At 40.8% G+C, this 21,382-nt stretch overlaps 1 protein-coding gene across 1 annotated transcript; it reads left to right on the top strand.

Annotated features, from left to right (window-relative positions):
- Nucleotides 1-1,147: 1,147 nt before the first annotated feature.
- On the top strand, nt 1,148-6,793 carry LOC307036965 (deoxynucleoside triphosphate triphosphohydrolase SAMHD1-like). The gene is made up of 12 exons (XM_079677645.1): nt 1,148-1,271; nt 1,454-1,517; nt 1,673-1,736; nt 1,868-2,028; nt 2,311-2,335; nt 2,584-2,645; nt 3,941-4,037; nt 4,127-4,233; nt 4,428-4,536; nt 5,269-5,381; nt 5,473-5,588; nt 6,657-6,793. The coding sequence occupies exons 1-11, from the start codon at nt 1,151-1,153 to the stop codon at nt 5,489-5,491; spliced, it is 942 nt and encodes a 313-aa protein (XP_079533771.1). The 5' UTR covers nt 1,148-1,150; the 3' UTR covers nt 5,492-5,588; nt 6,657-6,793.
- Nucleotides 6,794-21,382: the final 14,589 nt, after the last annotated feature.

Raw genomic sequence — 21,382 nt, 5'->3', positions numbered from 1 at the left:
CCGCAGCTAACAGCCAAAGTGCGAGCGAGCGTGGGAGCGAGGTACCGGCGCTGTTGTTATTAGCACCTGGTTCTAGCTGCGCTAACGGATATAAGAAGAAGATGTTTCTACAAAAAAAGGCGGAGGGGAGCTCTCTCCAGTCAGACTGAGAGGCTGATAACTACAGCTCAGTGAGGTAAAGGACTCTGAGTGTTTAGATAATACATTTTAGTCTAAGATATCTAAAAAAGTGCATTACTAAATAAATGTTAACAAGGTCAAATAAGATATGAATGAACAACAAAAAATAAATAACAATACAAATAATATTTCTTTATTTAACATTTGTTATTGGCTATGGGTTATTGGTTATGTTCACATACTTATTTGATTATTAAAATGTAAACCAATCTTTTTCATATGGGCGTTTTAGAGTTGTACCCCCTAGATCTATTCTCTAGTAATTCTGCTGAAAGTGCACTAGATTGATGGGTGCTGTAAGTGATGAAAGTGGGGGGTATTGGCTTATCAGGCGTCCGCAGCTCACAGCCTAAGTGGGCGTAGGAGCGAGCGAAAGAGATACATGCAATTTATGTAAACAAATATTTCCAAGGCACTCCTTTATAATTATTTGGATAAACAGGTTTAAAATCATTTCAATGTAGGCCTATACTATAGGACAGTAAACCAAAAATATAGTTTAAAACTTGAGAGATATAAAAATATGCATAAATACATTGTAACTAGGTAAAATAAGATATGAATGAACAACAAAAATAAAATAAGTTACATTTATTTGTTATTGGCTGTAGTAGGTTATTGGTTATGTTCACATACTTATTTGATTATTAAAATGTAAATCTTTTTCATATGGGTGTTTAGAGTTGTACCCACTAGATCTAGTCTCTAGTAATTGTGTGCTTAAAGTGCACCAGATTGAAGCATTTTACTTAAAATGTTCAAACATTTCTTCACACACACACACACACACACACACACACGCACGCACGCACGCACGCACACACACACACACACACACACACTGTCCTGTTGGTTGTATAGTTATCACAAAATACTTCCCCTTTACGGGCAGTGACCAATCGGATGGGTGTGGTAGAGACATAAAAACCAGGTACTTCTCAAAGCCGGAGCATATTTGTGCAGACGTTTCATGATCAGCACACAGAAAATATTGTCAATGGCGTCAGAAGACTATGGGGAAATGAGCGGGGAGGAAATGTTTGAGTACCTGACTGATAAAGGACTTGGAAAGTGGGCAGATACATTTAAAGGTAAGTTTCTGGTTTGGTCATTTAAATTGATGGTTAGGTTTTATATCATCGTTGGCCTAACTGAATAAGCTGATGAAAAAAAAATGCTTTAGTTTTTTTAAATTGAACTTAGCTTATACACTTGTCATAAAAAACTACAATGTGATACATGACTATAATTCACTGGATCTTCTTTTACCCAGAAAAGTCTGTCATCAAGCTGTCGGAGCTCAAAGACTATGATTTTATGGCTGAGATCGGCATAGAGTGAGTATCATCCCTTGTCAAACAAGGTTGCGGTTAAAAAATATATATAACATCCTGAAAAGAAGGAAGTGTGGCCCTAATTTGGTGCAACAACTTCCCCCTGGCTTGACTTATAACTTATAACCTACTATGATTTTTTTTCACGATTTCTTTAGTCAAGCTGAGGATCGTCAGAAAATCTTGGATAGTATCTTGAAGATCTTGCCAGTAGCTCCCAAGGTGATATAATATTTTGTTTTATTTATTGCTTCACACTCCATGTTCAGGGCCTTCAGAAGAAATGGAGCTTTTTAATTGTACTCTTTAGAATCATCATTTGACAGGTTTTTTTGTTGTACGTATTCTTTTAGGTGTTTAATGATCCAATCCACGGACATATGGAGTTGCACCCTCTTCTTGTCAAAATCATCGAAACGCCTCAGTTCCAGAGATTAAGATACCTCAAGCAGCTGGGAGCGGGCTATTTGGTTTATCCTGGAGCCTCCCACAACCGCTTTGAACACTCAATTGGGTATGTCCAATGTGTGTTAATGTTATCAAAATCAATATTAAGTGAAGACTTGTTTGCTGTAAATGAACTGTATTTACATATGGCAGCAATAAACTGTTGAAACAAATGTCATATCCTGTTCTGCAGCAGGACACTCAAGTGGTAATTGTGTGATGACTTTTTATTGTTGTTTGCTGTATGCTTTGGTGAAGGGTGGGCTACTTAGCAGGAGAGCTTGTGAAAGCTCTGAAGGAAAAGCAGCAAGATCTCAACATCACTGACAGAGATATCCTTTGTGTTCAGATCTCTGGGCTATGCCATGACCTGGGTGAGTGATACACACCTTCCACTTTAAAATAATAATTCATCAACAAAATGACCATTTGTATACAACAATTTCTTACCCTGTATTACCTGTTTAGTTATTTAAGTTTTTCTCACATACACTGTGAACAAAGAATAATCAAAAATGCAATATATATATATATATATACACAGAATGTTAAAATGTCTCACTTCAGTTTGTTTTGTAGCCAGAACCATTTGCTTAAAATATTTATATTTCTCTGTATATAGGACATGGACCCTTTTCCCATGTGTTTGAGGCAATGTTCAAAGCAACAGGGAAAACCTGGAAGGTGAGCAGTTATTATTCCTATTGTCTGTATTGTGTGACATTATACCCAACAACAGAAATAAAACACATTTATAAAACCCAGCCAGCAGCTGCATGTCATGATCTGATCATGTTTTTTTCGATCTGTAATTTTGACTGTTAACGTATTGCAATACTACATGGTACAAGTGTTTGTCTTCCACCTTAAAGCAAAAACTGCTCCACCAGTTGAAAATCTTCTCAAAGATTGTAGGTCACCCCTTTGAGGAATTCTATGAATCAACCTCCCATAATACCGTAGTGAGGCTGGCCATCAACATCTCTGATCCCCAACACGTTTTCAAATATTTCCCAAATTGGGATCAATAAAGTACTATCTTATCTTATCTTATCTTATATTTTGTTCTGAACAGTGAATAGGTCGGAGATACAAGGTCCCACGATTTAATAAAGTTAGACTGAAGCACTCCTTTGTGCACCAGTCCATCCTCAAATTAAATACAGAGCTAAATCCCAAGTCAAATGTGTGCTTGAGGGTCATGAGCATGTTTTCTCTTCAGTGATTGTTATGTTAAATGTTTGTTTCCTTGTATCGTGTCTTAATATTTGTCCCTGTTTGATGTTGCAAATAGAGCTGCTATGATGCAGGAAAAATCTCAGATTTAATCTGACAATAAAGAATTAACATATCTTATTACACATGCAATATTTGACATTAAATACGGCATTGCCTTTACTTAATTAGTTGTATTTTGTTGTTTTTTTCAGTCAAAAGCAATAAAGCATAATCCTTTCCAAAATGATGCACTATTCCTTTAAGCACAATTAGTTGTGGCCTTCATGGTATTATGAGACACATGCAGGGTACTCTCTCAAAGGATATTATAACTACCTTTGTCTGCTTTCTTCCAGGAACTTCTTGAAAGGTTTTAATATAATAATATGTACTCTTAATTCAGGTGTTTCAGTTTAATAAAAGTGAAATAGACAACATTATCTATTTAACTTATCAACATGAAATATAAATATATATTGATTGATTGCACAATGTATTGACTTAAGAATAATGACACGCCTCACATGTATTGGATATTAATGGATTTTATTCTGATTTATTCCGTTTAAATAACCATTACAGCTGAGAAGAAATGTAAACTGTCATGTTTTCAGCAAAGCCAGACCCTTTCTATTTAAACAGTGTGTCATTGTTCATTTTTATCACTTTGAATTCTCATTCTAATATATCAATGAATTTGTGTACCTTGCAACATGAGGACAATTCTGTAAAAATGTTCGACCACCTGGTGAAACCGAAAGGGGATCTGGAGTGGATGATGAAGGCATGTGGCATGAAGCTGCCGAAGACTTGGTCTTCATCAAAGAGATGATTAAACCCCCGGAAGCTCAAGAGGAAGTTAGTCATGCAATTTGAATGTAATGATATCAGTTTTAACATCATAATTGCTACAATAGCCAATGTCTAATGCCAGCCACTCTGTGCAGTCATCTCCACAGTATAAAGGCCGTCCAAAGGAGAAGTCCTTCCTCTATGAGATTGTGGCCAACGAAAGAAACGGCATTGATGTGGACAAGTTTGACTACTTTGCCAGGTGGGGCTTGGTTCAACAGCGAGAGCAGTTCACTTTCTAATGCAATTAAACAAATGTGTATTATACAAATAAATAATACACATTTAGAACATAGTCCTGGTTATTAAAGAACATGTAGCATTCTCCTGGAGTCTTACATGAGTTTTTGTAATAAGCACATTTTCTTTACTTGTCTTGCCTTTGTCTCCTATCAGGGACAGCTACCACCTGGGCATCAAGAACAACTTTGACCATGGCTGCTTCATAAAGTTTGCCAGGGTGTGTGAGGTGGACGGGCAGAAGCACATCTGCACTAGAGACAAGGTGCTGACTTTGTTAAATCTGCTTTTTGATCAGCTTTTATAACAGCAATACAGTTAAATGATTAGTTAAAGGTGACCTATCATGCAAAATGCACTTTTGTACGTCTTGTATACATGAATATGTGTCCCCGGTGTTCCAGGAAACTCAGTGTCAGAAAACACAACCCTCTCTATTTTCCTCCTTACCCAAATCTCTAAAAAAAGGGGCTGCAATGGATCTGATACAGACTAATCCAGATTTGAACACTTCTGTGACGTCACAGAAGTGGCGCTAAGGTTATTGGGCCAACTCCACCAATCAGGAGGAGACAGCCACGGACATTGCCGTTCGAAAGCGCTGGAGACGCTGTAGTACATATGCCAGGCCTGTAGATGGTGCTGTTCTCACAGAATCAGCCCATGAAAAGACAGTGTTAAATTGAGCGGAATGAGGAATGGCTAAAATGCATGATCTGTTTGGTATTTTGACAAATAAAAAGTATAAATATGCCTTATATAGGTATGGTCCTACACTATATTATTCAAATATAGCATGATAGGTCCACTTTAAGTTAGAGCGGCTGTGGCTCAGTGGATAGAGTGCGTTGTGTCCCTGGGCAAGACACTTCACCCCAAATTGCTCCTGTGGGGATTGTCCACAGTGCTGAACGTATGTATGTGGCTTTGGATAAAAGCGTCTAACAAATGACATGTAATGTAATTAGTGGTAACGTATAGACAATTCTGTTAACAGGAGGTGAACAATCTCTCTGACTTGTTCCACACGAGGTACTCTCTCCACAGAAGAGCCTACCAGCACAAAGTGGTTAAGATCATAGAGCATATGGGAGTATATTCACTTCTCACGTTGGTACTCTGATTTTAATAATTGAATTTGCTTCATAATCAAATATTTTGTATGGTATGCATAAAGTGATAACATATTACTTTCATCCAGGATTGCAGAGGCCTTTTGAAAGGCAGACAAGCACATCCAGATTGAAGGCTCAGAAGGGACGATGTTCACCCTCTCCACAGCCATAGGTGACATGGAGGCCTACACCAAGCTGACAGGTCAGCAGAAACCACTTTGTGCTGTGAGCTTGTGTTATAACAATAAAGCAAAGCATTATTCATAAACCTACTATGTATTTTTGATCCATTAGAGATACAGGCTCTCACAAACACTCCTCTAAAAAGCACCGCAGGTCCTCACAGTGAATGAATTATCAAAAGAAGATGGGAAAAAAAGTCTTGATGAATTTAAGTAAAAATAGCATAACAAAATCCAACATCTGTTTACAAATGTATGCACTATAATCCATGTCTCGTTTATCCAACACTTCATTGGGGAGGAAACTTACTATTTAAAACACTTCTGCATAATCAGTTGCACTGGGGAACTACTCGTCTGTGCGAGTACTGTTTATGCAGAAATTATCATTTTGGTGGTACGTATTCCTTTTATCTTGTTAGTATGTTTAACAACACAACAAAATTAATTCACTCGTGTGTTTAGTACTTACTGTCACTGGGGTAATGAGTTTGGCCAGGGCATGACACAAGGACATGCTAATGAATACAGGCACATTAGGGCAGATTAACTCACCATTTAATCCTTTCCTTCACCTTTACAGTTTTTTAAAGGTTAAGTAAATACACTGTTGTGTTCTGTGTATATAGACTGTATGGGTATATATCATAGGTATATATGCATGTAGGAGCCCCTAGTGGTGAGTGTTAATAGTGCAGCTTTATTTATCACAGGAAATAGTCATACAGGAAGTTGTGTCAGTCAGTTGGGAAATTACCGAAATTACATATGGCAGTCCTGTTTGTTAGCTCAACAACCATTGGCAATTTAGATTCAAAGTAATGCTCTTCAGCTCACGGAGAAACAACAACTTGCCATTCTGGTTACAGATGATACAGACAATTTGGTTTAGCAAATGCAATTTGCTGAAATGTCGTAAAGGAGTGTTTTCATAATTTTAAGAACAAATTAAAGTAGAACAAATGTTATCACAAAGGTATACTGCTTACTGTAGATGTTGTCAGCCATGCTTCTCGGTTTACAGTGTCAGTGACTTAGTTTTTAACTTTTTTTTCCTTACTTGCTCTTCTGTCCCGTTTGTCCTTTAGATTGTGTATTTGACCAAATACTCAACTCCACAGGCACAGAGGATGATCTCAGAGAGACCAGGGAGATTCTAAAAAAAGTTGTTGATCGTGAACACTACAGATGTCTGGGTGAAATCAAGCCTGAAGGAACCCCAACCGAGGTGTGCAGTAATGTTTTTGTTCCTGTATTACATCACATACAGTATGTGTAATAATTTATCCCCAGGGATCGTACAGCAGGAAAAAATATGAGTAATCTCTTCATCAAAAGAGATTAAGGCAGGAGAGGGCAAAAGCGTAACCTTAATTTTTTTTAAAAACAGTTATTTTCTTAATGTATTTAAACATTAAACTCAGGAAAGCTTTATTTGCAAAGGTTTAGCATTAGCAAAAGCGGTGCTGTCTTCTTTTGAATTTGTCCTCGATTATTCCAAATTAAAGTTTGTTAAAACAGAGCAATGCTACTATTGTGGTTGAAGCACATTCTTGTTTCTGTTGTCTATATCGCTTTACATTGCCTCTTTCATTATTGTACATGGCTTTTACGCAGACTATCCTATAAGATACAATTCCTAGAATTTTTGTTTAGAGGATGCTATGCCTTATGATCAAGAAAGATCATAGGATCACATATCACTTAGACTGCATCCACAGTAAACCACTGCGTAAAAAAAGCCTTGTGTTCAGGGAGGTTTTTATAGAGACCTATGCCAGCAGTGAACAATAAAATAAATGGCATCATTTTATTTGGAAATTAAGAAATCTGCGCCTCAAAGCCAACATCTGGTGAAGTGTGAGTCAGGTGCCTGACTAATAATTATGTCCAAAGTATGACATAATCAATGATAAAATGATTAACTTATTATTATGTGGGGTGTGACCAAACAATCTTTAATACTGATTACAACAATCTGTTTGATATGACCTGCTGAACTGACATTTAAATGAGAGATAACAGAGACATTTAGGAGCAACATAAACTTTTAATAAACTGCAACACAGACCAATGCACTGTAAAAGGCTTGCATCAAGAATACATTCCAATACATTGTTTTGAAAAGGCCTGTTGTCGGGTGAGAGCAAATCTTTGGTTTGAGTTTGAACAGACAGCCGAAACCGAGAAACAAAGATGTTTGATTTTAATTGACCTGCTTAATGTGGACCTCCTCTTACTGTGTTTTATCACGATGGAAAGAACTGCAAATGTATTTCATCTCTCACTTCTCAACCCTTGTCCTTCCTTCTTAAGGATGAGATATCTCAGTCGAGAAAGCACCTGGCTGCAGCCCTCCCACTCCCACGAGAGGGAGCTGAGGCTGACGGGCTGACAGAGGAGGAATTTGAAGTTTTAGTGAGTTTTTCGTGTAGTTACTTTTGCTCCGCTAATCCATTGATTTACTTTTGAATAAAAAACACGCTTCTGTCTCAACCTTCTCTTCTAGGCTGTTACTTTGGACTATGGCAGGAAGGAAGAAGACCCCATCGATAGTATGGACTTCTACAGCAAGAAATACCCTACCCAAGTAAACAAAAAGAAAGAACAGGTCAGAACAATGACGACAAAAATCTCAATCTTAATCTTTTTGTGTGAGCTTTTTAGAGTTATCTCTTTCTCTTCTCTGCACAGCAACAGTCCTCTATAAAACACACACACACACATTTGCCCCTGTGTCCACTCCTGCAAACGACTCTGTACTTTGCATGACCGTACCTAAAAGCTTGTATAAAGAACTACTAAGACAATTCTGTTTGCTTTCACCTGTTTATTATTGATTACTCTAATTGTACATCTTTACAGTATTGACAAGGTTAAAATATCCACGACAGTTACTTTATACTTCACTACATTTTTAAATCAAATAATGTATTTTTTTACTCCTCGACATTTTTCGACAGCTTTAGTTGCTAGTAACTTTGCAGATTCAGACAATTAAAACAAAATATATAAAAGAAACTAGTCAATGATAATGGATTACGTCAGCTGGCAATACATTAAGCACAGTTTCCAGCTTCAACATTAATCATTAAAGACTATCAGCAGTTATATTGTAATATGATTTATTCTGTAAAGAGCTATTCTGCACAATAACTAATTTCACCTTGTACTTAAAGGTCTCCTATTATACTGTTTTCCATCAATATATTATGGGTCTCAGATACTGTATATACAAAACACGTCTCTGAAGTGTTTGGCTCCAAATACCAAACATATCATGCATTGTAGCATCCCATAATCCCCTCTGTTTCAGGCCTGATTTCAGAAGTGCTGATTCTCTGTCTGTTACTTTAGATGAAAATAAGGAGCCCCTCCCCACGCCCCTCTGAGAGATATTTGGTTGAAAATAACATAATGGTGCTCTAGGAGGAGATTCTGATGATAAGGTCGTTATGACATCATAAAGTCGCCAAAATCTGATCAGCTTCTTTTATATAAATGGATCAGGACAAAAAGAGAGCAAATCTTTTTTCCTGAAACGTTCAGAATCTCTTTACACAGAGGGAACACATGTTTATGTATAAAAGACATTAAGAAGTGGATTTTTCCTAATAGGTGACGTTTAACTTGGCGATTTACCACTGGGTCCCAACGCGTGTCGATGCTCCTCGCTCCCTCAACACGTGTGTTTCAATGATCCCTCCATTCATACTTTATCACAATAGTTCTACACACAGGAATATCGTTTTTAAAAACGCCGGCACTGCATGTTCTCCATCGTTGTCACTGAACGTAATCCGGGGTTTTGGCGTCACTTCTCTGGCCTCATTCGCTGCACTATATTTGGCTTCACTTTCCGCGTGCTCCCCCATTGCGTCAAGTTCTCTACAAGCAGCGAACAAGTGACCGGAAACTAAGTGTTGAAATAAAATCATGAAACAGATTTAAGTAAAAAACTGTGATTTATTAATGTTCACAAATAGGCTATAAATGATTGTGTTAAGCAATTATGTGTTACTGTTTTCTTTTACAGCAGCAGCCGGTCATGCTGGACCCAAACCAACACTTTTATATTAAAATACTTTATTGTATTTAATACTTATATATGTTACCCATACATTTGAAGGCTTTTATTAGTCATACGTACATACCTACAGTGTAGTTATGACGATGAAAATATTAGGTCCCAGGCTCCACCAACAGTGCAACACAATAAAACAGGAAAACAGAAAAAATATAGTGCAAGTAAATACAAAAAGAAAAATAGTAAAATTGTGAAATAGTGCAATAAGAGTCTATAATACAAGTGTTTGGAATATGAAATAATAGATACTTTTTTTTAAGTTGCAGCCAGATGATTGTTATGGATGTTGTTTCAAGTTCAGGTGTTTAATAGTCTTATGGCCTGTGGGATGAAGCTGTCCCTGAGTCTGGTGGTTTCAGTCCTGATGCTAAGGTACCGCCTGCCAGACGGCAGTACACTTACTTTATATTCAGTAGCAGCAGAATAGCATCTGCATTGACATCTTGACGTAAAATTACAGTATTTATCATATTTATTTATCATGAACAGCTGCTCAGTAGCAGTAAGTTTGTGGCTGGGGTGATGGGGGTCTTTTGTAATCCTGAGGGCTTTCTTCCTGAGCCGCTGGGAGTAGAGGTCCTCCATGGATGGCAGCTCCGTCCTGATGTTCTCTGCAGTTTTCACCACCCTCTGTAAAGTCTTATGATTGAGGGCGGTGCAGCTGCCGTACCAGGCCGTGATGCAGCCAGTCAGGATACTCTCTATGGTGCACCTGTAGAAGTTGCAGAGTATCCTGGAGTCCATGTTGAACCTCCTCAGCCTGCGGATGAAGAAGAGCCGCTGTCGAGCTGTTTTGGTAGTGTGATGAGTCCATGTCAGCTCCTCACTGATTTGTTTGCACTTTGTTGTTTTGTCACCTATTTGCCTCACATGTCTTTAAAGGGGACATATCATGAGATCTTTTATACATAAGTGTTTTTATAAGTGCCAACCAAGCCACAAATCAGACAAACCAGAACGTTTTAGTGGGCTGCCTTGGTCAGAAAACATGAGATTCAACAAGCCACTCAGATGTATCCCCCCTTCTGATATCACATGCAAGCTCATTCAAATATACTTTTGAGAACTACCATTGCTATTTTTTCTGCAAGCCAATCACAGCAAACTAGGTTTTTTTGGAAGGGGAGGTGTAAAGACAGGCACTAAAGTGGAGAATGTAAAAAGAGAGCATGAGATCCTTTATTATTTATTATAAGCATGCCGATTTGTTCTTGAAGAAGCGTTTATAGAGTCACGTGATCAGCTGGACAAGATGGCAGCATAGGTTAAACTCGCTCAACCCAGTGATGCTAATTCTGTAAATTGATACCGTTGAGACAACTTTTTTTAGATATAATTTAAGTGTTCTATCGAAGGCAATGTCTAAATCGAGCAAAAAAGTTGCCGCCTAAAAAGGGTCCCGAGACGAGGGGGAAATCTGACATGGAGGCGTTAGCCGACACCAGGGACGTGCATAGACATTTGGAGGGGCTATTGCAACCCAGTCTCATAAAATAGCGTGTAATAACTACGTTGGACCACAACTTGGGACGCAGTATTTATAAGAAAACGCCTCTGAAATTGTAAGATCCCTACGTTTTTTTTTACCATTCATTCCAATGGCTGGCGTCTATGTCACGTGATCTTCAAATTTCTCCCTGCAGAAAAAAAAAACATGGCCGAACTTCGTTTTATTCTCGGTGGAAAATGCCTATTTTAAGGTTAGTTTGGCCATTAAAATGTGATTTGATGTCATTTGATGCGGGAAGTATGAGTTGTTATTTCAGATTATGTGTGCAGTGGATGTACATGCTCTTTAGTTTGCTAGTTATTATGAAGATTACTTCAGGAAATTGTGTCTATACAACGTTTTCATTGTTACCAAGGTGGTTGCTAGGGATGCTGCTATCGATATTATCTCTGTTATATTGTGTAACTGTTTAATGGTGTTATCTTTATTGCTACCCCCTTCCCCTTCAATTTATAGTGTTGGTCCACAGCGCAAACGTATTAGTTTAACAAAATCCGCATCTAAAATTGTGGCATAGATACGTTATTTTCCCCTGTGCAATTCTCCATTTACTCAACAATAACACATAATTATCCTTGTGTTTATTTATTTGTTTGATTAATAAACACAAGTTGGAGTCCGTCAGGACCGAGGGTCGGAGCAGCTCATTTGCTTTACAGGGCGTTCAGACCTGCCTCGTATAGTCCGGTTGAATCGAACCCTGGTGCGTTTAGCCGCTTGGTGCGGTTAATTTGGGTCGGTGTGAACACAATCCGAGACCTCTTAAGTGAACTAAACAACCGGACTCTGGTCCGCTAAAATAGGTGGTCTCGGAGCGCTTGCTTGCGAACCCTGGAGCGGTTCATTGCTGGTGTGAACGCAGTCCGCACGAAAACATAGGAAGCGTAGTATTTACGTGTCACACAAGAACGCGGATATCTTCAAAATCTTTAGCGAATTAGTCTTTCAAGACATCCACAGTTGTTTAGTTAAAGAGTGAAGCAGAATGAAGTCAATCAATCAATCAATGTTTATTTATATAGCCCAATATCACAAATGTTACATTTGTCTCAGTGGACTTCACAGTTTGTACAGAATATCAGTATGACAATACGACACCCTCTGTCCTTAGACCCTCACATCGTACAAGGAAAAACTTCCAGAGAAAACCCACAGTTTAAAGGGAAAAATGGGAGAAACCTCAGGGAGAGCAACAGAGGAGGGATCCCTCTCCCAGGACGGACAGACGTGCAATAGATGCCGTGTGTAAATTGAAAAGATAATACTTTTGCAACATAGGTAGTCCAAATGTTTGGAAATGCATGTGTGTATAATAGGAAGATGAATCCACGAGGATATCCATCCAGGACTTATGATCCAGGACCACAGCCACGACTCGCGATCCAGGACTCGCGATCCATGACACAGGACTGCAGGATCATCCATGACTCCGGATCCCGGCGGATATAGACACCAAAAAGAAAGACATTTGGGGAAGCTGGGTTAATCGGAAGATGAGAGTACACAGGTATAGACAGAGAGAAGGAAGAAGTAAGATGTCCCCAGACAAACTAAGCCTATATCAGCAAAACTAGGGGCTGAATCTAATCAGCCCTAACTATAAGCTTTATCAAAAAGGAAGGTCTTAAGCGCACTCTTAAAAACGGATAGGGTGTCTGCCGCCCGAACACAAACTGGAAGCTGATTCCACAAAAGTGGAGCTTGATAAGAAAAGGCTCTGGCTCCCATTGTACTTTTAGAGACTCTAGGAACAACCAACAACCCTGCATTCTTGGAACGCAATGCCCTAGTAGGACAGTAGGGTATAATGAGTTCTTTAAGGTAAGATGGCGCCTGCCCATTAAGGGCTTTGTAGGCGAGAAGAAGAATTTTAAATTCTATCCTGTGTTCTATAGGGAGCCAGTGTAAGGCAGCCAGAACAGGAGTAATGTGGTCCCTTTTTCTAACTCCTGTTAGTACACGAGCTGCAGCATTTTGAATCAACTGAAGCGATTTGACTGACTTCTTGGTACACCCTGATAATAAGGAGTTACAATAATCCAGCCTTGAAGTAACAAATGCATGGACTAGTTTCTCTGCATCGTTTTGAGGTAATATATGCCTGATTTTTGCAATGTTACGTAGATGGAAGTAGGCGGTCCTTGAAATTTATTTTATGTGGGTGTTAAAGGATAAATCCTGATCAAATATAACACCAAGATTCCTTACAGTCTCACTGGAGGCCAAATTAATGCCATCCATAGTTAGTATATCTTTAGATAATTTGTTTCGTAGATTCTTCGGGCCAAGTACAATAACTTCAGTTTTGGTCGTGTTTAACATAAAAAAATGTAAGGTCATCCACGTTTTTAAGTCCTTGAGGCAGTCTTGAATTTTATTTAAATGATTAATTTCATCAGGCTTGATTGATAAATATAGTTGAGTATCATCCGCATAACAATGAAAGTTTACAGAATAATTCCTTATAATATTGCCTAACGGAAGCATATATAGTGTGAACAAAATAGGTCCAATTACTGAGCCCTGTGGCACTCCATGGCTAACTTTGGTTTGCATGGAAGATTCATCGTTGACACGTACAAACTGAGAGCGTTCAGATAGATAGGACCTAAACCAGCCTAAAGCAGTTCCCTGTATGCCAACTAAGTGTTCTAGTCTTTGCAATAGGATATCATGGTCGATAGTATCAAATGCAGCACTAAGATCGAGCAAGACAAGAATAGAGACAAGTCCCTTGTCTGAGGCTATTAGAATGTCATTTGTGACTTTAACCAGAGCTGTCTCTGTGCTATGATGTGTTCTAAAGCCAGACTGAAAATCTTCAAATAAATCATAGTTTTTTAAGTAATCACACAGCTGCGTTGCGACTGCTTTCTCAAGAATCTTTGAGAGGAACGGAAGATTAGAAATAGGTCTATAGTTGGCTAAAACCTCTGGATCGAGGTTGTGCTTTTTAAGAAGCGGTTTTATCACTGCTACTTTGAATGATTGTGGAACATAGCCTGATAATAAAGAAATATTCATAATATTTAATAAAGAAGTGCTAATTAATGGAAAAACTTCTTTTAACAGCTTAGTTGGAATCGGGTCTAAGATACACGTTGATGGTTTAGAAGAGAGAATCATTGAATTTAATTGTTCAAGGTTTATGGCTGAAAAGCATTCTAGTTTACTATCTAGTGTAATATTAGAACTTACGTTTCCGGGAGCTGTTGATAATACTATACTGGTCAAAGGCAAGAGGTCATTGATTTTGTTTCTAAGAGTAACAATTTTATCGTTAAAAAAGCACATAAAATCATTACTACTGAGTGCTATGGGAATAGAAGGCTCAATCAAGCAATGGCTCTCTGTCAGCCTGGCTACAGTGCTGAAAAGAAATCTTGCATTATTCTTATTCTCATCTATTAATGGAGAGTAGTAGGCTGCTCCCGCTTTACGCAGTGCTTTTTTATATTCATTGAGAGTAATATGCCAAATTAAACGAGATTCTTCAAGTTTAGTGGAACGCCATATCCTTTCAAGTTGTCTCGACTTTTGCTTTATTTTGCGGGTTTCGGCATTATGCCATGGAGCTAATCTATGTTGTTTTCTTTTTTTCTTTTTCAAAGGAGCAACAGAGTCTAATTGTATTCGCAGCGCATCTGTAGCACTATCAACAACATGATCAATTTGGGGTGGTGTACATTTTGTATAAGTTTCCTCCCTTACATGCAGACATGCTATCGAGTTAAGTATTGGTGGAATCTCTTCCTTAAATTTGGCTATAGCACTAACAGATAGGTTTCTGCTGCAGGAGCTTTTGGCTAATTCTTTGTAGTCTAGTAACAGTACTTCAAAAGTTACTAAGAAATGGTCGGATAAGGCAGGATTATGCGGTTTGACTAATAGTTGCTCAATTTCAATACCATAAGTCAGAACAAGGTCAAGAGTGTGATTATAGCAGTGGGTTGGTTTATTTACACTCAGACAGAAACCAACAGAATCTAATATAGAGTTAAATGCAACAGTAAGGCTATTTTTATCATCGTCAACATGAATATTAAAGTCACCTACGATAATTACTTTATCTGTTTTGAGTACCAAAGTTGATAAAAACTCAGAGAATTCTGATAAGAATTCTGAATAAGGACCTGGTGCACGGTACTCTGTAACAAATAAGATTGGCTGCAAAGTTTTCCAGGTCGGATGCGTAAGACTAAAAACGAGGCTTTCAAAGGAGGTTTCATTTAATTTTTGTTTAGTATTGATAAGTAAACTTGAGTCAAAGATTGCTGCAACTCCACCTCCTCGGCCCGTGCCTCGGGCAATATGAGTATTGATATGGCTGGGTGGAGTGGCCTCATTTATGCTGACATATTCTTCATGTCTCAACCAAGTTTCAGTGAGACAGCATATATCAATATTATAATCTGATATTAAATAATTTACCAATATGGCTTTAGATGCTAGAGATCTTATGTTTAAGAGACCACATTTAATCTTCCTGTTTTGTTGCACTGTAGTAGTTGTTACATTTACTTTTATTAGGTTATTATGTATGACACCTCTATTAGGTTTTACCTTAAATTGTCCTTGGGCAGACACACACACCGTTAATATTGGGTATTTTATTGGGTTTGGGATTCCTATGGATGACTGCCTAGGAGAGAGCGCAGAGAAGCGTGTAAGACTACGACTCTGCCTCCTGGTCTCAACTCCAGTTTGTCATGGATTAAGTCCACAAAGCCCTGAAATGTTTGCCGAAATGAGATTTGCACCTTCCAAAGTAGGATGAATGCCGTCTCTCTTAATCAGACCAGGTTTTCCCCAGAAGGCTGTCCAATTATTTACGAAGCCCACATTGTTTGCTGGGCACCACCAAGACAACCAGCGCTGAAATGATGACATGCGGCTATACATGTCATCATTGATCAGATTGGGGAGGGGACCAGAGAAGATTACGGTGTCCGACATTGTTTTAGCATAACTACACACCGACGCCACATTAAGTTTGGTGCATTCTGATTGGCGTAAACTAACATCATTACCACCGACGTGAATAACAATCCTACTGTATTTGCGTTTATTTTTAGCCAGCAGTCTAAGATGCGCCTCAACTTCGCCCGCTCTGGCCCCCGGAATGCATGTGACTGTGGACGCTTTGGTCTCTAAATTCACGTGTCTCATAATAGAGCTACCAATAACCAGAGTTGGCTTCTCAGCGGGTGTCTCGCTGAGTGGGGAATATCTGTTAGATACGTGAACGGGTTGGTGGGGACCTGCGGGTTTCGCGTTATGCCCCTTCTGAACAGTCACCCAATCTCCCTGCTGCTCGGGAGTTGCCGGGAGACGGCTAAGAGGAGCTACCTTTTGCCGGTCCGCACCGGCTAACATGGGCTTTACTGTAGCTGAGTTATTTTCTAAAATGCGGAGCCGGGCTTCTATGGCTATGATTCCCGCGTCCAACCTAACAACTATACTACATTTAACACATGTATCGGTACCAGTAAAGGAGGTAGGGAAGTAACCAAACATGAGACAGTTAGAGCATGAAATAGCACCCGAGGGTGGGGAAAGAGCCATGGCTAGCTATCAAGCTAAAGTAGCTACCGTTAGCAAACCTGAAAAGAGTGTAGGCAACTGTGGAGTTACAGTCGCTAAGAGAAGGAGAGTTGTGAGTGCTTAAACTGTAGTAACGTGTGATTACAACGTCAGGCAGTTGCCGGGATCAAGAGTTTTAAAACGATCGATTAAGTTAAGATAATAAGCTATCAGCAACAGAACAGGCACACGGGATACCCGGAGATGACAACAACAACCGGAAGTTACAACATGCTTACCGCAATAGTGGTCCGTGTAGAAACAACCGTGAGGAGGATCAGCTCCTGGGAAAAAGCTGGGAGGCGAAAAATGAAATGAAGTGTTGAACAGTGTAAAGTAAAAATTCTTCGTGAGCTACATACAATTAAAAACACCTGTCGTCTGTGAAACGCCCCTCCTTACTGCAGAACGTCTCTCATTATATGTGTTAGAATGTTTTTTACGGACGTTATATGTGTTATAATGTTTTTTACGGACGTTGCCTGATTATATAATCATATGCGCGGGCCGCTAGTGTCTGTTGATCTCCAGATTAACAGCAGCATGAGAATAACCTGCCGAAAGTGCCGATGCTCCATGGCGTAGGCTCCGGTAGAAATTGCCGGGATTTGCGTTTTTACCCCCTTAATGTCTGACCAATGGTTGAACAGCATTTCCGTGCACATGACTTGTGTTTAAAGTTTATAGTCCGTTTGAGTTTTGCCCGTGTGAACGCAAACCGAACCTTCTGAAAAATGAACCAATGTAACCAACTGTCGTCTGGTGCGCACCAGAAAACGGACTATTAGGTGTGAATGCACCTATATTACACCCGGAAGTCAGTATTCTCTCTGCTTCTCTTGACAAACCCCGTGATAGTCTTCAAGCTCTGTGATTGGAGAGTGTGCTCCGAGGGTTACACCGAGCTTCGAACAGCACTTGAAATGGGATGGAACCACGGCAGACTGTCCAAAACTGGATTTGAACGGGTCCACCTCGTCCCCCCCTCCCCCACCCCGTCCCCAGAACTACACGCTGGCTATTGTGTTTCGCAACATGTTCTCTATCTATGGCACGTCTCTACTGGGAGTTGTAGTTTTAAAAGACTTTTTCGTATTTCCCATAATAAGAAGTTTCCAGTATTAAACTGTGTACATCCCTGGAGGTTTAGGGGATAGGAAACACTCAAATTTAAAACATATAATTAATAAATGGGTGAAAATTGCTTGTGCCCATAATGGGCAGCATTAATATATACCCACATGCCAGCTAAGGTCAGAAGAGCTTTATTTAACTGCTGGTCTTATGTTTGATGCACATCAAGCACACGATGCTTGTGTGTGTGTGTGTGTGTGTGTGTGTGTGTGTGTGTGTGTGTGTGTGTGTGTGTGTGTGTGTGTGTGTGTGTGTGTGTGTGTGTGTGTGTGTGTGTGTGTGTGTGTGTGTGTGTGTGTGTGTGTGTGTGTGTGTGTGTGTGTGTGTGTGTGTGTGTGTGTGTGTGTGTGTGTGTGTGTGTGTGTGTGTGTTTATATATCTGGGAGGGTAGGGTTTGTTTTATTTTATTTCCGTTGTCTTGTTATTATTTTTAGCTTACATGTGTTTTCTGTATTCTGCATTTTGTATATTTTACAAGTAATTACTTTTATCTCATTTTGTTTCTCTTGTGTACTTTCAGTTATTTCATTTAAAAAAATGTTGTGCTTGTAGTTGTACATGTTGTGTATTAACATTAATACAAATTTGATCACAAAAAAAAATTTTTGCCTTTAAAACCCTGAACCGTTGTCCTTTTATCTCTGGATATGGGTCCTAACCCCTGTCCCCTCACACTCAGACAGTGTAAAATAAATGCAGTTATATCATCTTGATGATGCTGAGAAAATCAGCCACCAGAAAGATACCATTTATGTCCTTTTTTTATCGAGGCTTCTGAGGTGATCAACAATTGTGTTACAAAGTGATATCTGCACAGAGCCTATTTAAACCTCCATCGATGACCTCCAAACCAGAACATATTTTCTAATAATACAGATTAGGAGCTGATTTATTTTTAATTGATCATGATCCCATTGTGTACATTGTATACGTGAAGGAGAATGTCTCACATGATGCCAAGAGATAGAATTATCTTTCTCTGAAACTTTTAAACAAATGTATTGTCACAGCTTAGAAAAAACCCAACAGCATGCAAGTACCGATTGTATTATGTTTAACTTTCTTTGTTGGGATACAAAACATTCTGAGAAAAAAATTGAGAAAATGTTTTCATCATGTTTATAAAAAAATTAATGTGACTTAATTGTAGTTCTCATTCATAACACTCCGTTCGATGTCTCACAATGGGATGCACCTCAACGCGTATGCAAACAGAAGCATCAATCTCATTACGCCAATCCTGATTGGCTGGTGATCTTGACGTCTACGTCAGGGAATCCACCCACCCTTTAAGTAGCTTGCGCTACATCGCAGCGTCATTCAAACACCTCTTCTCGCTTCAGAGCACATCTCGAATATCAGTAGCCGGGCTAGCTTAACGGTCCACAGACTGAACCCAAGCTAACATTCGGTCCACGGGCGCTTGCCGGTTACTTCTTTGCTTTGCAGAAGAATTGAACAAATATTAACAAACCAGTTAATACCACTACTAAAACCTGTTTTCTTTCGAAATAACGGTAAGGTTTGATTTTTTTCTTCAAACAGTAACATACCTGTTGCTAGTTTATCGCTCCGCGCCAACACCACGGTGAGCGAGGACGGACTCTTCTCTCCCTCACACCAGAGCAGATAGAGATAAGAAAGATATTAACACACCAGTTAATATTTTTTAAAGAAAAATCTACCCCGTCGTTTTTTCCTTTCGGAATAACGATAAGGTTGGATTTTTTTCGGTAACATACCTGTTACTAGCTAGTCCCTCCGCGCCGACACCCCGGCAAACGAGGATGGACCCTTCTCTCCCTCACACCAGAGGAGTTGGAGGCTCGGAGGCTCGGCTCGGAGGCTGCGGGTCTAAGATCTCGGGCACGGACTCACACCAGGTCTGCTCGTCCTGCCTTGGGCTGGAACACGCCCAGGAAGCTATCGATACCCCCGGTTCGTGCGGGCATTGTGCCCGCTTCAACATCAAGAGCCTCCACCGACGGCTAGCGGGACAGGACCCCTTCATGTCCGTTGATTCGCTGGCCGGCAATCGGGACATGGTGGCGACCGCCGCGGAGATTGAGACCCGTGCTGTGTCAGGCTGGGGCTCAACAACGGCGGTAGCCGCGGAATCGGATCCCCGCGCCGTGTCAAGCTGGGGCTCCCAACTGGACCTCACCGTGGTACCACTTAGAGCTGGATTATATGGAGGAGGATGAAGAGGATGCCTCTGAGTTCCTCTTATCCGACTCGGATGAGCACGGAGATGACATCTTCGTTTCATCTGCCCAGGCTGCCAAGCCGGAGGCGATGTCCGCTCCCCCGGGCGAAAGCACACCAGCTTCGCCCTGCCTCAGTATGGACTTGCATGCCGTGTACCAACGCGCTGCGTCCAGGCTGGACATCCCCTGACCTGAAGTGGCCAAGGAGACCTCCAGATCTCGTTATGAGGGGAAGAACTTGCCCCAAGCAGCGAGGACGAAGAGGCAGCTCCTTCCAGTCTTTCCAGAGATGCTGGATGAGGTGTCGGTCTCGTGGAGAGACCGCCCTTTCAGCAACAAGGCCCCAATCCAGGATGCCTCTTCTTTGGACTGTGACGGCATGGAGAAGCTCGGCCTACTCTGCATGCCGCCCATGGAGCCGCTGGTGGCAGCCCACCTCCAAACGCGGCTGGCTTCGGCACCGAGCAGGAACCCCACTCTACCGGCAAAGGCAGACCGCTTCCAGTCAGCAATGACCGAACGAGCCTATAAAGCCGCAGCTTTGTCCGCCAGGGCGCTCAACGTCTCCTCGCTGCTGACCGCCTACCAGGCAGAGCTCTGCGAGGACATGACGAACAAACCTGAGCCTGCCGTGTGGGATGAAATCGCAGCGATCACGGACATTTGCCTCCGTGTGCAGCGCTGTGCAGTCCAAGCCACGGGCAAAGCACTGGGGATAAAGGTGGCACAGGAGAGAGCCAGGTGGCTCAACCTTAAGAACTTTCCAGACCGGGAAAAAGAGGACGTCTTGGACATGCCTATTGTTCCCGAGGGCATATTTGGCTCCGCTCTATCTTCGATGCAGCAGCGATGTGAATCCAAAAAGAAGGAGGATGAGGCTCTCCAGCTTTGTCTTCCCCGAAGGGACCAGCCGCCACCTTCAACGGCCCCGCGGTATCCTTAGCTCAGGCTGCCTCACGTCCTGCCCATTTGAAGATCCCGAAACAGCAGAGGCCACAGCCCGCCCCAGGTCTCCAGCCCAGACACGAGGCGAGGACGAGCTGGCCAAGAAAGTCTCCGGTTCCGGCAGCAGCCGCTCAGCCACAGCCGGTCCAGACTTTCAGCCACCAGACGAGGAAGAAGAAAAGGGCGGCCTGACAGCCTCCTCTCCTCTCCTCGATAAAAGAACTGGAAGTTCCCTGTTCTCCAGCTCCAGAACACGTTCCAGTGTTCGATGCTCATGTGTTTCCGGGTTGCAACCATGCCCCCATCTTCCCGCCGCCTCGAGTGATGTCAGAACGTCATCCTCAAGTT

This window comes from Notothenia rossii, assembly GCF_949606895.1.
Source record: "Notothenia rossii genome assembly, chromosome: 4".
Lineage (NCBI taxonomy): Eukaryota > Metazoa > Chordata > Actinopteri > Perciformes > Nototheniidae > Notothenia > Notothenia rossii.
Note: the sequence above shows the minus strand (reverse complement) of the source record. Positions and strands in the feature narration are given on the sequence as shown.

Bases quoted from the DNA above. Each gene is read 5' to 3' on its own strand.
- LOC307036965 (XM_079677645.1), top strand. From the start codon at position 1,151: ATGATCAGCACACAGAAAATATTGTCAATGGCGTCAGAAGACTATGGG. The intron at 1,737-1,867 runs GTGATATAATAT...GTATTCTTTTAG, and splicing joins TCTTGCCAGTAGCTCCCAAG to GTGTTTAATGATCCAATCCA. The intron at 4,234-4,427 runs GTGGGGCTTGGT...GTCTCCTATCAG, and splicing joins AAGTTTGACTACTTTGCCAG to GGACAGCTACCACCTGGGCA.